At 42.4% G+C, this 15,938-nt stretch overlaps 1 protein-coding gene across 1 annotated transcript; it reads right to left on the reverse strand.

The window, feature by feature from the left end:
* Nucleotides 1-12,660: 12,660 nt before the first annotated feature.
* Nucleotides 12,661-15,218, reverse strand: LOC145432731 (uncharacterized). The gene is made up of 8 exons (XM_080309554.1): nucleotides 15,113-15,218; nucleotides 14,821-14,952; nucleotides 14,559-14,760; nucleotides 14,107-14,495; nucleotides 13,775-14,048; nucleotides 13,332-13,713; nucleotides 12,971-13,273; nucleotides 12,661-12,913 (listed from the first exon to the last, which is right to left on the reverse strand). Exons 1-8 carry the CDS (start codon nucleotides 15,130-15,132, stop codon nucleotides 12,669-12,671), a joined length of 1,947 nt encoding a protein of 648 aa, XP_080165680.1. The 5' UTR covers nucleotides 15,133-15,218; the 3' UTR covers nucleotides 12,661-12,668.
* Nucleotides 15,219-15,938: the final 720 nt, after the last annotated feature.

A 15,938-nucleotide genomic window follows, 5' to 3' on the forward strand; every position in this document is an offset into this window, starting at 1 on the left:
TTCATTTATTATACCCGATAAAAAAGTAGCATATTCAGAATGAATAATCCGATACCCTATTTCAACGTGTTCAAGCGGGCGGTCGTTAGTGAAAATGGTCCTGGAGCTTCAGCCGATCGTATTAAACTCTCAAAGACGGGGGATTTCGTCGACGCGACGCTTAAAGAGGCGCAAAAGTTTAATTGAAATCAAGTTCATTTATTATACCCGATAAAAAAGTAGCATATTCAGAATGAATAATCCGATACCCTATTTCAACGTGTTCAAGCGGGCGGTCGTTATTGAAAATGGTCCTGGAGCTTCAGCCGATCGTATTAAACTCTCAAAGACGGGGGATTTCGTCGACGCGACGCTTAAAGAGGCGCAAAAGTTTAATTGAAATCAAGTTCATTTATTATACCCCCTAAAAAAGTAGCATATTCAGAATGAATAATCCGATTCCCTATTTCAACGTGTTCAAGCGGGCGGTCGTTATTGAAAATGGTCCTGGAGCTTCAGCCGAGCGTATTAAACTCTCAAAGACGGGAGATTTCGTCGACGCGACGCTTAAAGAGGCGCAAAAGTTTAATTGAAATCAAGTTCATTTATTATACCCACTAAAAAAGTAGCATATTCAGAATGAATAATCCGATACCCTATTTCAACAAGTTCAAGCGGGCGGTCGTTATTGAAAATGGTCCTGGAGCTTCAGCCGATCGTATTAAACTCTCAAAGACGGGGGATTTCGTCGACGCGACGCTTAAAGAGGCGCAAAAGTTTAATTGAAATCAAGTTCATTTATTATACCCGATAAAAAAGTAGCATATTCAGAATGAATAATCCGATACCCTATTTCAACGTGTTCAAGCGGGCGGTCGTTATTGAAAATGGTCCTGGAGCTTCAGCCGATCGTATTAAACTCTCAAAGACGGGGGATTTCGTCGACGCGACGCTTAAAGAGGCGCAAAAGTTTAATTGAAATCAAGTTCATTTATTATACCCGATAAAAAAGTAGCATATTCAGAATGAATAATCCGATACCCTATTTCAACGTGTTCAAGCGGGCGGTCGTTATTGAAAATGGTCCTGGAGCTTCAGCCGATCGTATTAAACTCTCAAAGACGGGGGATTTCGTCGACGCGACGCTTAAAGAGGCGCAAAAGTTTAATTGAAATCAAGTTCATTTATTATACCCCCTAAAAAAGTAGCATATTCAGAATGAATAATCCGATTCCCTATTTCAACGTGTTCAAGCGGGCGGTCGTTATTGAAAATGGTCCTGGAGCTTCAGCCGAGCGTCTTAAACTCTCAAAGACGGGAGATTTCGTCGACGCGACGCTTAAAGAGGCGCAAAAGTTTAATTGAAATCAAGTTCATTTATTATACCCACTAAAAAAGTAGCATATTCAGAATGAATAATCCGATACCCTATTTCAACGTGTTCAAGCTGGCGGTCGTTATTGAAAATGGTCCTGGAGCTTCAGCCGATCGTATTAAACTCTCAAAGACGGGGGATTTCGTCGACGCGACGCTTAAAGAGGCGCAAAAGTTTAATTGAAATCAAGTTCATTTATTATACCCCCTAAAAAAGTAGCATATTCAGAATGAATAATCCGATACCCTATTTCAACGTGTTCAAGCGGGCGGTCGTTATTGAAAATGGTCCTGGAGCTTCAGCCGATCGTATTAAACTCTCAAAGACGGGGGATTTCGTCGACGCGACGCTTAAAGAGGCGCAAAAGTTTAATTGAAATCAAGTTCATTTATTATACCCCCTAAAAAAGTAGCATATTCAGAATGAATAATCTGATACCCTATTTCAACGTGTTCAAGCGGGCGGTCGTTATTGAAAATGGTCCTGGAGCTTCAGCCGATCGTATTAAACTCTCAAAGACTGGGGATTTCGTCGACGCGACGCTTAAGGAGGCGCAAAAGTTTAATTGAAATCAAGTTCATTTATTATACCCCCTACAAAAGTAGCATATTCAGAATGAATAATCCGATACCCTATTTCAACGTGTTCAAGCGGGCGGTCGTTATTGAAAATGGTCCTGGAGCTTCAGCCGAGCGTATTAAACTCTCAAAGACGGGAGATTTCGTCGACGCGACGCTTAAAGAGGCGCAAAAGTTTAATTGAAATCAAGTTCATTTATTATACCCCCTAAAAAAGTAGCATATTCAGAATGAATAATCCGATACCCTATTTCAACGTGTTCAAGCGGTCGGTCGTTATTGAGAATGGTCCTGGAGCTTCAGCCGATCGTAATAAACTCTCAAAGACGGGGGATTTCGTCGACGCGACGCTTAAAGAGGCGCAAAAGTTTAATTGAAATCAAGTTCATTTATTATACCCCCTAAAAAAGTAGCATATTCAGAATGAATAATCCGATACCCTATTTCAACGTGTTCAAGCGGGCGGTCGTTATTGAAAATGGTGCTGGAGCTTCAGCCGAGCGTATTAAACTCTCAAAGACGGGGGATTTCGTCGACGCGACGCTTAAAGAGGCGCAAAAGTTTAATTGAAATCAAGTTCATTTATTATACCCCCTAAAAAGTAGCATATTCAGAATGAATAATCCGATACCCTATTTCAACGTGTTCAAGCGGGCGGTCGTTATTGAAAATGGTCCTGGAGCTTTAGCCGATCGTATTGAACTCTCAAAGACGGGGGATTTCGTCGACGCGACGCTTAAAGAGGCGCAAAAGTTTAATTGAAATCAAGTTCATTTATTATACCCGATAAAAAAGTAGCATATTCAGAATGAATAATCCGATACCCTCTTTCAACGTGTTCAAGCGGGCGGTCGTTATTAAAAATGGTCCTGGAGCTTCAGCCGATCGTATTAAACTCTCAAAGACGGGGGATTTCGTTGACGCGACGCTTAAAGAGGCGCAAAAGTTTAATTGAAATCAAGTTCATTTATTATACCCCCTAAAAAAGTAGCATATTCAGAATGAATAATCCGATACCCTATTTCAACGTGTTTAAGCGGGCGGTCGTTATTGAAAATGGTCCTGGAGCTTCAGCCGATCGTATTAAACTCTCAAAGACGGGGGATTTCGTCCACGCGACGCTTAAAGAGGCGCAAAAGTTTAATTGAAATCAAGTTCATTTATTATACCCCCTAAAAAAGTAGCACATTCAGAATGAATAATCCGATACCCTATTTCAACGTGTTCAAGCGGGCGGTCGTTATTGAAAATGGTCCTGGAGCTTCAGCCGAGCGTATTAAACTCTCAAAGACGGGAGATTTCGTCGACGCGACGCTTAAAGAGGCGCAAAAGTTTAATTGAAATCAAGTTCATTTATTATACCCCCTAAAAAAGTAGCATATTCAGAATGAATAATCCGATACCCTATTTCAACGTGTTCAAGCGGGCGGTCGTTATTGAAAATGGTCCTGGAGCTTCAGCCGAGCGTATTAAACTCTCAAAGACGGGAGATTTCGTCGACGCGACGCTTAAAGAGGCGCAAAAGTTTAATTGAAATCAAGTTCATTTATTATACCCCCTAAAAAAGTAGCATATTCAGAATGAATAATCCGATACCCTATTTCAACGTGTTCAAGCGGTCGGTCGTTATTGAAAATGGTCCTGGAGCTTCAGCCGATCGTATTAAACTCTCAAAGACGGGGGATTTCGTCGACGCGACGCTTAAAGAGGCGCAAAAGTTTAATTGAAATCAAGTTCATTTATTATACCCCCTAAAAAAGTAGCATATTCAGAATGAATAATCCGATACCCTATTTCAACGTGTTCAAGCGGGCGGTCGTTATTGAAAATGGTGCTGGAGCTTCAGCCGAGCGTATTAAACTCTCAAAGAAGGGGGATTTCGTCGACGCGACGCTTAAAGAGGCGCAAAAGTTTAATTGAAATCAAGTTCATTTATTATACCCCCTAAAAAGTAGCATATTCAGAATGAATAATCCGATACCCTATTTCAACGTGTTCAAGCGGGCGGTCGTTATTGAAAATGGTCCTGGAGCTTCAGCCGATCGTATTAAACTCTCAAAGACGGGGGATTTCGTCGACGCGACGCTTAAAGAGGCGCAAAAGTTTAATTGAAATCAAGTTCATTTATTATACCCGATAAAAAAGTAGCATATTCAGAATGAATAATCCGATACCCTCTTTCAACGTGTTCAAGCGGGCGGTCGTTATTGAAAATGGTCCTGGAGCTTCAGCCGATCGTATTAAACTCTCAAAGACGGGGGATTTCGTTGACGCGACGCTTAAAGAGGCGCAAAAGTTTAATTGAAATCAAGTTCATTTATTATACCCCCTAAAAAAGTAGCATATTCAGAATGAATAATCCGATACCCTATTTCAACGTGTTCAAGCGGGCGGTCGTTATTGAAAATGGTCCTGGAGCTTCAGCCGATCGTATTAAACTCTCAAAGACGGGGGATTTCGTCCACGCGACGCTTAAAGAGGCGCAAAAGTTTAATTGAAATCAAGTTCATTTATTATACCCCCTAAAAAAGTAGCATATTCAGAATGAATAATCCGATACCCTATTTCAACGTGTTCAAGCGGGCGGTCGTTATTGAAAATGGTCCTGGAGCTTCAGCCGATCGTATTAAACTCTCAAAGACGGGGGATTTCGTCGACGCGACGCTTAAAGAGGCGCAAAAGTTTAATTGAAATCAAGTTCATTTATTATACCTCCTAAAAAAGTAGCATATTCAGAATGAATAATCCGATACCCTATTTCAACGTGTTCAAGCGGGCGGTCGTTATTGAAAATGGTCCTGGAGCTTCAGCCGAGCGTATTAAACTCTCAAAGACGGGAGATTTCGTCAACGCGACGCTTAAAGAGGCGCAAAAGTTTAATTGAAATCAAGTTCATTTATTATACCCCCTAAAAAAGTAGCATATTCAGAATGAATAATCCGATACCCTATTTTAACGTGTTCAAGCGGGCGGTCGTTATTGAAAATGGTCCTGGAGCTTCAGCCGATCGTATTAAACTCTCAAAGACGGGGGATTTCGTCGACGCGACGCTTAAAGAGGCGCAAAAGTTTAATTGAAATCAAGTTCATTTATTATACCCCCTAAAAAAGTAGCATATTCAGAATGAATAATCCGATACCCTATTTCAACGTGTTCAAGCGGGCGGTCGGTATTGAAAATGGTCCTGGAGCTTCAGCCGAGCGTATTTGACTCTCAAAGACGGGAGATTTCGTCGACGCGACGCTTAAAGAGGCGCAAAAGTTTAATTGAAATCAAGTTCATTTATTATACCCCCTAAAAAAGTAGCATATTCAGAATGAATAATCCGATACCCTATTTCAACGTGTTCAAGCGGGCGGTCGTTATTGAAAATGGTGCTGGAGCTTCAGCCGAGCGTATTAAACTCTCAAAGACGGGGGATTTCGTCGACGCGACGCTTAAAGAGGCGCAAAAGTTTAATTGAAATCAAGTTCATTTATTATACCCCCTAAAAAGTAGCATATTCAGAATGAATAATCCGATACCCTATTTCAACGTGTTCAAGCGGGCGGTCGTTATTGAAAATGGTCCTGGAGCTTTAGCCGATCGTATTGAACTCTCAAAGACGGGGGATTTCGTCGACGCGACGCTTAAAGAGGCGCAAAAGTTTAATTGAAATCAAGTTCATTTATTATACCCGATAAAAAAGTAGCATATTCAGAATGAATAATCCGATACCCTCTTTCAACGTGTTCAAGCGGGCGGTCGTTATTAAAAATGGTCCTGGAGCTTCAGCCGATCGTATTAAACTCTCAAAGACGGGGGATTTCGTTGACGCGACGCTTAAAGAGGCGCAAAAGTTTAATTGAAATCAAGTTCATTTATTATACCCCCTAAAAAAGTAGCATATTCAGAATGAATAATCCGATACCCTATTTCAACGTGTTTAAGCGGGCGGTCGTTATTGAAAATGGTCCTGGAGCTTCAGCCGATCGTATTAAACTCTCAAAGACGGGGGATTTCGTCCACGCGACGCTTAAAGAGGCGCAAAAGTTTAATTGAAATCAAGTTCATTTATTATACCCCCTAAAAAAGTAGCACATTCAGAATGAATAATCCGATACCCTATTTCAACGTGTTCAAGCGGGCGGTCGTTATTGAAAATGGTCCTGGAGCTTCAGCCGAGCGTATTAAACTCTCAAAGACGGGAGATTTCGTCGACGCGACGCTTAAAGAGGCGCAAAAGTTTAATTGAAATCAAGTTCATTTATTATACCCCCTAAAAAAGTAGCATATTCAGAATGAATAATCCGATACCCTATTTCAACGTGTTCAAGCGGGCGGTCGTTATTGAAAATGGTCCTGGAGCTTCAGCCGAGCGTATTAAACTCTCAAAGACGGGAGATTTCGTCGACGCGACGCTTAAAGAGGCGCAAAAGTTTAATTGAAATCAAGTTCATTTATTATACCCCCTAAAAAAGTAGCATATTCAGAATGAATAATCCGATACCCTATTTCAACGTGTTCAAGCGGTCGGTCGTTATTGAAAATGGTCCTGGAGCTTCAGCCGATCGTATTAAACTCTCAAAGACGGGGGATTTCGTCGACGCGACGCTTAAAGAGGCGCAAAAGTTTAATTGAAATCAAGTTCATTTATTATACCCCCTAAAAAAGTAGCATATTCAGAATGAATAATCCGATACCCTATTTCAACGTGTTCAAGCGGGCGGTCGTTATTGAAAATGGTGCTGGAGCTTCAGCCGAGCGTATTAAACTCTCAAAGAAGGGGGATTTCGTCGACGCGACGCTTAAAGAGGCGCAAAAGTTTAATTGAAATCAAGTTCATTTATTATACCCCCTAAAAAGTAGCATATTCAGAATGAATAATCCGATACCCTATTTCAACGTGTTCAAGCGGGCGGTCGTTATTGAAAATGGTCCTGGAGCTTCAGCCGATCGTATTAAACTCTCAAAGACGGGGGATTTCGTCGACGCGACGCTTAAAGAGGCGCAAAAGTTTAATTGAAATCAAGTTCATTTATTATACCCGATAAAAAAGTAGCATATTCAGAATGAATAATCCGATACCCTCTTTCAACGTGTTCAAGCGGGCGGTCGTTATTGAAAATGGTCCTGGAGCTTCAGCCGATCGTATTAAACTCTCAAAGACGGGGGATTTCGTTGACGCGACGCTTAAAGAGGCGCAAAAGTTTAATTGAAATCAAGTTCATTTATTATACCCCCTAAAAAAGTAGCATATTCAGAATGAATAATCCGATACCCTATTTCAACGTGTTCAAGCGGGCGGTCGTTATTGAAAATGGTCCTGGAGCTTCAGCCGATCGTATTAAACTCTCAAAGACGGGGGATTTCGTCCACGCGACGCTTAAAGAGGCGCAAAAGTTTAATTGAAATCAAGTTCATTTATTATACCCCCTAAAAAAGTAGCATATTCAGAATGAATAATCCGATACCCTATTTCAACGTGTTCAAGCGGGCGGTCGTTATTGAAAATGGTCCTGGAGCTTCAGCCGATCGTATTAAACTCTCAAAGACGGGGGATTTCGTCGACGCGACGCTTAAAGAGGCGCAAAAGTTTAATTGAAATCAAGTTCATTTATTATACCTCCTAAAAAAGTAGCATATTCAGAATGAATAATCCGATACCCTATTTCAACGTGTTCAAGCGGGCGGTCGTTATTGAAAATGGTCCTGGAGCTTCAGCCGAGCGTATTAAACTCTCAAAGACGGGAGATTTCGTCAACGCGACGCTTAAAGAGGCGCAAAAGTTTAATTGAAATCAAGTTCATTTATTATACCCCCTAAAAAAGTAGCATATTCAGAATGAATAATCCGATACCCTATTTTAACGTGTTCAAGCGGGCGGTCGTTATTGAAAATGGTCCTGGAGCTTCAGCCGATCGTATTAAACTCTCAAAGACGGGGGATTTCGTCGACGCGACGCTTAAAGAGGCGCAAAAGTTTAATTGAAATCAAGTTCATTTATTATACCCCCTAAAAAAGTAGCATATTCAGAATGAATAATCCGATACCCTATTTCAACGTGTTCAAGCGGGCGGTCGGTATTGAAAATGGTCCTGGAGCTTCAGCCGAGCGTATTTGACTCTCAAAGACGGGAGATTTCGTCGACGCGACGCTTAAAGAGGCGCAAAAGTTTAATTGAAATCAAGTTCATTTATTATACCCCCTAAAAAAGTAGCATATTCAGAATGAATAATCCGATACCCTATTTCAACGTGTTCAAGCGGGCGGTCGTTATTGAAAATGGTCCTGGAGCTTCAGCCGATCGTATTAAACTCTCAAAGACGGGGGATTTCGTCGACGCGACGCTTAAAGAGGCGCAAAAGTTTAATTGAAATCAAGTTCATTTATTATACCCGATAAAAAAGTAGCATATTCAGAATGAATAATCCGATACCCTATTTCAACGTGTTCAAGCGGGCGGTCGTTATTGAAAATGGTCCTGGAGCTTCAGCCGATCGTATTAAACTCTCAAAGACGGGGGATTTCGTCGACGCGACGCTTAAAGAGGCGCAAAAGTTTAATTGAAATCAAGTTCATTTATTATACCCCCTAAAAAAGTAGCATATTCAGAATGAATAATCCGATACCCTATTTCAACGTGTTCAAGCGGGCGGTCGTTATTGAAAATGGTCCTGGAGCTTCAGCCGATCGTATTAAACTCTCAAAGACGGGGGATTTCGTCGACGCGACGCTTAAAGAGGCGCAAAAGTTTAATTGAAATCAAGTTCATTTATTATACCCCCTAAAAAAGTAGCATATTCAGAATGAATAATCCGATACCCTATTTCAACGTGTTCAAGCGGGCGGTCGTTATTGAAAATGGTCCTGGAGCTTCAGCCGATCGTATTAAACTCTCAAAGACGGGGGATTTCGTCGACGCGACGCTTAAGGAGGCGCAAAAGTTTAATTGAAATCAAGTTCATTTATTATACCCCCTACAAAAGTAGCATATTCAGAATGAATAATCCGATACCCTATTTCAACGTGTTCAAGCGGGCGGTCGTTATTGAAAATGGTCCTGGAGCTTCAGCCGAGCGTATTAAACTCTCAAAGACGGGAGATTTCGTCGACGCGACGCTTAAAGAGGCGCAAAAGTTTAATTGAAATCAAGTTCATTTATTATACCCCCTAAAAAAGTAGCATATTCAGAATGAATAATCCGATACCCTATTTCAACGTGTTCAAGCGGTCGGTCGTTATTGAAAATGGACCTGGAGCTTCAGCCGAGCGTATTAAACTCTCTTTAAGACGGGAGATTTCGTCGACGCGACGCTTAAAGAGGCGCAAAAGTTTAATTGAAATCAAGTTCATTTATTATACCCCCTAAAAAAGTAGCATATTCAGAATGAATAATCCGATACCCTATTTCAACGTGTTCAAGCGGGCGGTCGTTATTGAAAATGGTGCTGGAGCTTCAGCCGAGCGTAATAAACTCTCAAAGACGGGGGATTTCGTCGACGCGACGCTTAAAGAGGCGTAAAAGTTTAATTGAAATCAAGTTCATTTATTATACCCCCTAAAAAGTAGCATATTCAGAATGAATAATCCGATACCCTATTTCAACGTGTTCAAGCGGGCGGTCGTTATTGAAAATGGTCCTGGAGCTTCAGCCGATCGTATTAAACTCTCAAAGACGGGGGATTTCGTCGACGCGACGCTTAAAGAGGCGCAAAAGTTTAATTGAAATCAAGTTCATTTATTATACCCGATAAAAAAGTAGCATATTCAGAATGAATAATCCGATACCCTCTTTCAACGTGTTCAAGCGGGCGGTCGTTATTGAAAATGGTCCTGGAGCTTCAGCCGATCGTATTAAACTCTCAAAGACGGGGGATTTCGTTGACGCGACGCTTAAAGAGGCGCAAAAGTTTAATTGAAATCAAGTTCATTTATTATACTCCCTAAAAAAGTAGCATATTCAGAATGAATAATCCGATACCCTATTTCGACGTGTTCAAGCGGGCGGTCGTTATTGAAAATGGTCCTGGAGCTTCAGCCGATCGTATTAAACTCTCAAAGACGGGGGATTTCGTCCACGCGACGCTTAAAGAGGCGCAAAAGTTTAATTGAAATCAAGTTCATTTATTATACCCCCTAAAAAAGTAGCATATTCAGAATGAATAATCCGATACCCTATTTCAACGTGTTCAAGCGGGCGGTCGTTATTGAAAATGGTCCTGGAGCTTCAGCCGATCGTATTAAACTCTCAAAGACGGGGGATTTCGTCGACGCGACGCTTAAAGAGGCGCAAAAGTTTAATTGAAATCAAGTTCATTTATTATACCCCCTAAAAAAGTAGCATATTCAGAATGAATAATCCGATACCCTATTTCAACGTGTTCAAGCGGGCGGTCGTTATTGAAAATGGTCCTGGAGCTTCAGCCGAGCGTATTAAACTCTCAAAGACGGGAGATTTCGTCGACGCGACGCTTAAAGAGGCGCAAAAGTTTAATTGAAATCAAGTTCATTTATTATACCCCCTAAAAAAGTAGCATATTCAGAATGAATAATCCGATACCCTATTTTAACGTGTTCAAGCGGGCGGTCGTTATTGAAAATGGTCCTGGAGCTTCAGCCGATCGTATTAAACTCTCAAAGACGGGGGATTTCGTCGACGCGACGCTTAAAGAGGCGCAAAAGTTTAATTGAAATCAAGTTCATTTATTATACCCCCTAAAAAAGTAGCATATTCAGAATGAATAATCCGATACCCTATTTCAACGTGTTCAAGCGGGCGGTCGTTATTGAAAATGGTGCTGGAGCTTCAGCCGAGCGTATTAAACTCTCAAAGACGGGGGATTTCGTCGACGCGACGCTTAAAGAGGCGCAAAAGTTTAATTGAAATCAAGTTCATTTATTATACCCCCTAAAAAGTAGCATATTCAGAATGAATAATCCGATACCCTATTTCAACGTGTTCAAGCGGGCGGTCGTTATTGAAAATGGTCCTGGAGCTTCAGCCGATCGTATTAAACTCTCAAAGACGGGGGATTTCGTCGACGCGACGCTTAAAGAGGCGCAAAAGTTTAATTGAAATCAAGTTCATTTATTATACCCGATAAAAAAGTAGCATATTCAGAATGAATATTCCGATACCCTCTTTCAACGTGTTCAAGCGGGCGGTCGTTATTGAAAATGGTCCTGGAGCTTCAGCCGATCGTATTAAACTCTCAAAGACGGGGGATTTCGTTGACGCGACGCTTAAAGAGGCGCAAAAGTTTAATTGAAATCAAGTTCATTTATTATACCCCCTAAAAAAGTAGCATATTCAGAATGAATAATCCGATACCCTATTTCAACGTGTTCAAGCGGGCGGTCGTTATTGAAAATGGTCCTGGAGCTTCAGCCGATCGTATTAAACTCTCAAAGACGGGGGATTTCGTCCACGCGACGCTTAAAGAGGCGCAAAAGTTTAATTGAAATCAAGTTCATTTATTATACCCCCTAAAAAAGTAGCATATTCAGAATGAATAATCCGATACCCTATTTCAACGTGTTCAAGCGGGCGGTCGTTATTGAAAATGGTCCTGGAGCTTCAGCCGATCGTATTAAACTCTCAAAGACGGGGGATTTCGTCGACGCGACGCTTAAAGAGGCGCAAAAGTTTAATTGAAATCAAGTTCATTTATTATACCCCCTAAAAAAGTAGCATATTCAGAATGAATAATCCGATACCCTATTTCAACGTGTTCAAGCGGGCGGTCGTTATTGAAAATGGTCCTGGAGCTTCAGCCGAGCGTATTAAACTCTCAAAGACGGGAGATTTCGTCGACGCGACGCTTAAAGAGGCGCAAAAGTTTAATTGAAATCAAGTTCATTTATTATACCCCCTAGAAAAGTAGCATATTCAGAATGAATAATCCGATACCCTATTTTAACGTGTTCAAGCGGGCGGTCGTTATTGAAAATGGTCCTGGAGCTTCAGCCGATCGTATTAAACTCTCAAAGACGGGGGATTTCGTCGACGCGACGCTTAAAGAGGCGCAAAAGTTTAATTGAAATCAAGTTCATTTATTATACCCCCTAAAAAAGTAGCATATTCAGAATGAATAATCCGATACCCTATTTCAACGTGTTCAAGCGGGCGGTCGTTATTGAAAATGGTCCTGGAGCTTCAGCCGAGCGTATTAAACTCTCAAAGACGGGAGATTTCGTCGACGCGACGCTTAAAGAGGCGCAAAAGTTTAATTGAAATCAAGTTCATTTATTATACCCCCTAAAAAAGTAGCATATTCAGAATGAATAATCCGATACCCTATTTCAACGTGTTCAAGCGGGCGGTCGTTATTGAAAATGGTCCTGGAGCTTCAGCCGATCGTATTAAACTCTCAAAGACGGGGGATTTCGTCGACGCGACGCTTAAAGAGGCGCAAAAGTTTAATTGAAATCAAGTTCATTTATTATACCCGATAAAAAAGTAGGGTTAGGGTTAGGGTTAGGGTTAGGGACTTTATTGGCGCCTTCATTTTGCGTTAAAACGTGTACGAGGTCTCATGATAATTCTCCGCCATCGTGAGCTGGTGGAGCCGCTCATGAATTTCGTACGGAGTGTAAGTGCGTCGCGCTCTCGACGTCGTGAAGGGGCCTTAGACGTATCATGATCGGCGCCACGATTTCGGAAGATTTACCATTATTAATTCCGAAGCACGTTCAAACCTCTTTCCCCATGAATGACGATCAAAATAAAGAGTCAGAGAACAAAACTCTGTTTATCAAGATTTATTATTGATTAGGAACGACTTGATCAATCTTAATTTTGAACGCATTTGTTGAAAAGTCAAATAGCATTCTGATTTATATTCGTGAACAATTTTGCTCAGTAGAGGTCCGCTGTCGTCATAAAATGCACGCAGGCGAACGTCTTTGATCAATTTCACGACTTGCTCGTTTGTCAAAGTGGTCTTGCTACCTCTCTGCCGGTTACATATCGAGTCCGCCAGCTCCTCGACGTCATTACCTGCGCGTTTGAACGTGATCAGACATGCAATTCAGACGGTAATAGCAAATAGATTACCCTCATTTGTGACGATCTTTGTGTCGCGGTCCGTAGCGATTAGAGGCTCCGAGCTAGATCCGTTTGAATGCATGTCATCGTCGGTGTGTAAAGTGGTGTCGTCCTTTCTTTCCGCCTCTGGTTGAACCGTGCTCGGGGCTGAAGTCGGTGTGACGATTTGTGTGTCCTGTTCCGTAGCGATTAAAGGCACTGAGGTAGCTGCGTTTGCTTGCATATCATCCTCGTTGTGAAAATTTGTATCGTGCCTTGCTTGCGGATCTGGTTCAGCTGTAGTCGGGGTTGCGGTTGGTGATTCAAATGATCCTTAATTAACAGTTGCGATCAGATGTATGACGTTGTAGTTTATTATGACTTTACATACCTTCATTCTGAGGAACGCTTGACGCGGCCAATTCCGAATATAGGTCGTCATGTGTACTTGACATGGCCATCCCGAGTAATTTCTTGCATAGAATCGCTCCGGCAGCCGCCCTCTTGGTTCTGCCTATTCCGTCATAGTGTCGACTCGCGATCTCTGTACTGTGGGACGAGGACATCGCGACATGATATTGTCCGATGTCGTCCAGCGAACTGGCCATCGTCGCGACTATTTTACGCAAATGCTGGTACGTGAGGCAGACTTCGTGGCGACCGAGATATTCCCCGACACAAACCGATAAATTTAGGAAGGGCTTGCCGTTGGAGTTCCGTAACGCTACTTCTTCTCGTGAAAAATCCAAGTCTGGATTCGTTTGCTTGCAAATCTGAAATCGAAAAGAGGCTGGAGACCGCTCCATTACACGTTCACATCTTCGTAACACCTACCTGTTTGAATCGTTCACAGTCTTGTCGACTCATTACTAACAAGCCCTGATTCGAAGGGCACTTGTTGTGGTCGACCTGTACGACTAACATTTCGGGATCGTTCACAGAACGGACGGCGTGGCTAAGCTCGTATCCGGTCACTCTACGAAAATATGACAGTCTCGTGCCACTTTCAAGTCCAACCTGGATGATTGTCGCGGCCAAGCAATCCCGCACGTTTTCGTTTGTTAACGGTTGATGGAGGTCTCTTTTAAACGTTTCGCTTTGGATCATTCTAGAAAAACACGCATATTAAACCTAAAACTTTACGATATTTTAACCTTAGCACGAACCTTTTGATATTCGGCCAATTTTTATTGATGACGTCCATGTCGAAGGACAAACGTTTCTCGTGCTGCCGCTTTCTTCTTTTATTGGTCGCTCTAGAGTACGTCGCGATGATTTGTATGGCTCTCAGTTGTTTGTCCGGTGAAACCACTTTTTCCAACAATGCCGGATGGTGCATACGCGCAAATTCAAGAAATACCTTTAGCGACGTCAGGGTGTTGAAAATAGTGCTCGCGGACAGTGTCCCGTCGGCGTTAGAAATGTACGTGACTAATTCTTCCGGCTCGTCAACCACATACTTCTTGAACACTGATTTTAGTTTGCTGACGACCATTTTGGTGTTGGCTTCGTCGAGCGCTTGCACTTGGCGATGCCTTTCGTACAGGGAGAGTAGCTGTAATAAACGGATCTGCATTATTTCGGTGAAAAGTGACACATTACCATCAGAGTTACTCACGCTTGAAAAGTCGGACTCGAAGGTCAACTTTTTAAAGTTTTCCTGGTAGGTCTCGCAACCTATCCCGAAGCCGTCGCGTATTTTATCGGAATGAATAATCCTCCAGTGGGTTGCTATATATGCCGTGGCTACTGATCTAGAGCAGAGACCACACCAAGACCGTGGACGACATTGCTTGGGATCGCGCAAGTAGCGAGCAGACCTGTGACACGTAATATTTATTTGCTTCTGGTTGTTATAAATAAGCCAACAACGATCTTACTCTTTAATTCTGTCCACGGACCACTTATGAACGTTACGAAGATGCCTCGTTCTATGACCTTTGGTTTGTATATGGCAAACTTGACACCTGTCGAGTCTGATTCTTTTCGTGGGTCGAATTGCAACGGGATCGCTACAATAGAAATATTAAAAATCGCGCCATGTTGAAGTTACCGGAGCAGAGAGAGTTATGGACCGAAAACCAACGATTTTGGACTCGGTAAAAGCTATTTCGCCGAATCGCGCCACGCTTAAGCATAGGGATTTCGAAATTAGAAGACATTTTCACTCACCCGACGACTTGAGATTCCATTATATGTTCTTGATGCACGGTAATCCACTCCAAACGTCCTTCTAACTCGACAGTTCAATAGCATATGAGCGCGCGGCGAGAATTATCTGGAAAAAGATATTCCCGGGTCATTATTACGTCATAGATGGCCCGAAAATTTTTTTATCGAAAATCGGTCTGGGGCCCGCCGAAACACGTTTTTTGACGATTTTTATGCATTTTGAGCGGTTGTTGACACTGTTTAAGGTCCTAAATCTCGCTGTGCAGGTAGCATGCCAAGTCTACAAGACGCCTAAACCCGTTTTACGCGTAGCCGGCACGCACAACTACCAATATAGACGGTGCAGTACCCGCCGAAACGCTGTTTTGAACAATTATTTTAATTTTGACCGACAATTGCGGAGCCGTCGTGCGGTTTGCGGCCCTAAATCTCGCTGTGCAGGTCGCGTGCTAAGTCTACAAGACGCCTAAAGCCGTTTTACGCGTAGCCGGCACGCACAACTACCAATATAGACGGTGCAGTACCCGCCGAAACGCTGTTTTGGACAATTATTTTAATTTTGACCGACAATTGCGGAGCCGTCGTGCGGTTTGCGGCCCTAAATCTCGCTGTGCAGGTCGCGTGCCAAGTCTACAAGACGCCTAAACCCGTTTTACGCCTAGTCGGCACGCACAACTACCAATATAGACGATGCAGTACCCGCCGAAACACGGTTTTGGACTCGGTAAAAGCTATTTCGCCGAATCGCGCCACGCTAAAGTATGTGGATTTCACAACAAGAAGAAATTTTCACTCACCCGGTGACTTGAAATTCCAATAAATGTTC

Source organism: Botryllus schlosseri, unplaced genomic scaffold (genome assembly GCF_051294905.1).
Source record: "Botryllus schlosseri isolate E-star unplaced genomic scaffold, Bs_hap1 Bs114a, whole genome shotgun sequence".
Taxonomy (NCBI): Eukaryota; Metazoa; Chordata; class Ascidiacea; order Stolidobranchia; family Styelidae; genus Botryllus; species Botryllus schlosseri.

Excerpts from the sequence above, each read along its gene's own strand:
- LOC145432731 (XM_080309554.1), bottom strand. The coding sequence starts at position 15,132 with ATGGAATCTCAAGTCGTCGG. Across the intron at positions 14,953-15,112 it reads ATGGAATCTCAAGTCGTCGG|CGATCCCGTTGCAATTCGAC; the intron begins GTGAGTGAAAAT and ends TTTCTATTGTAG. Across the intron at positions 14,761-14,820 it reads TCCGTGGACAGAATTAAAGA|GTCTGCTCGCTACTTGCGCG; the intron begins GTAAGATCGTTG and ends TACGTGTCACAG.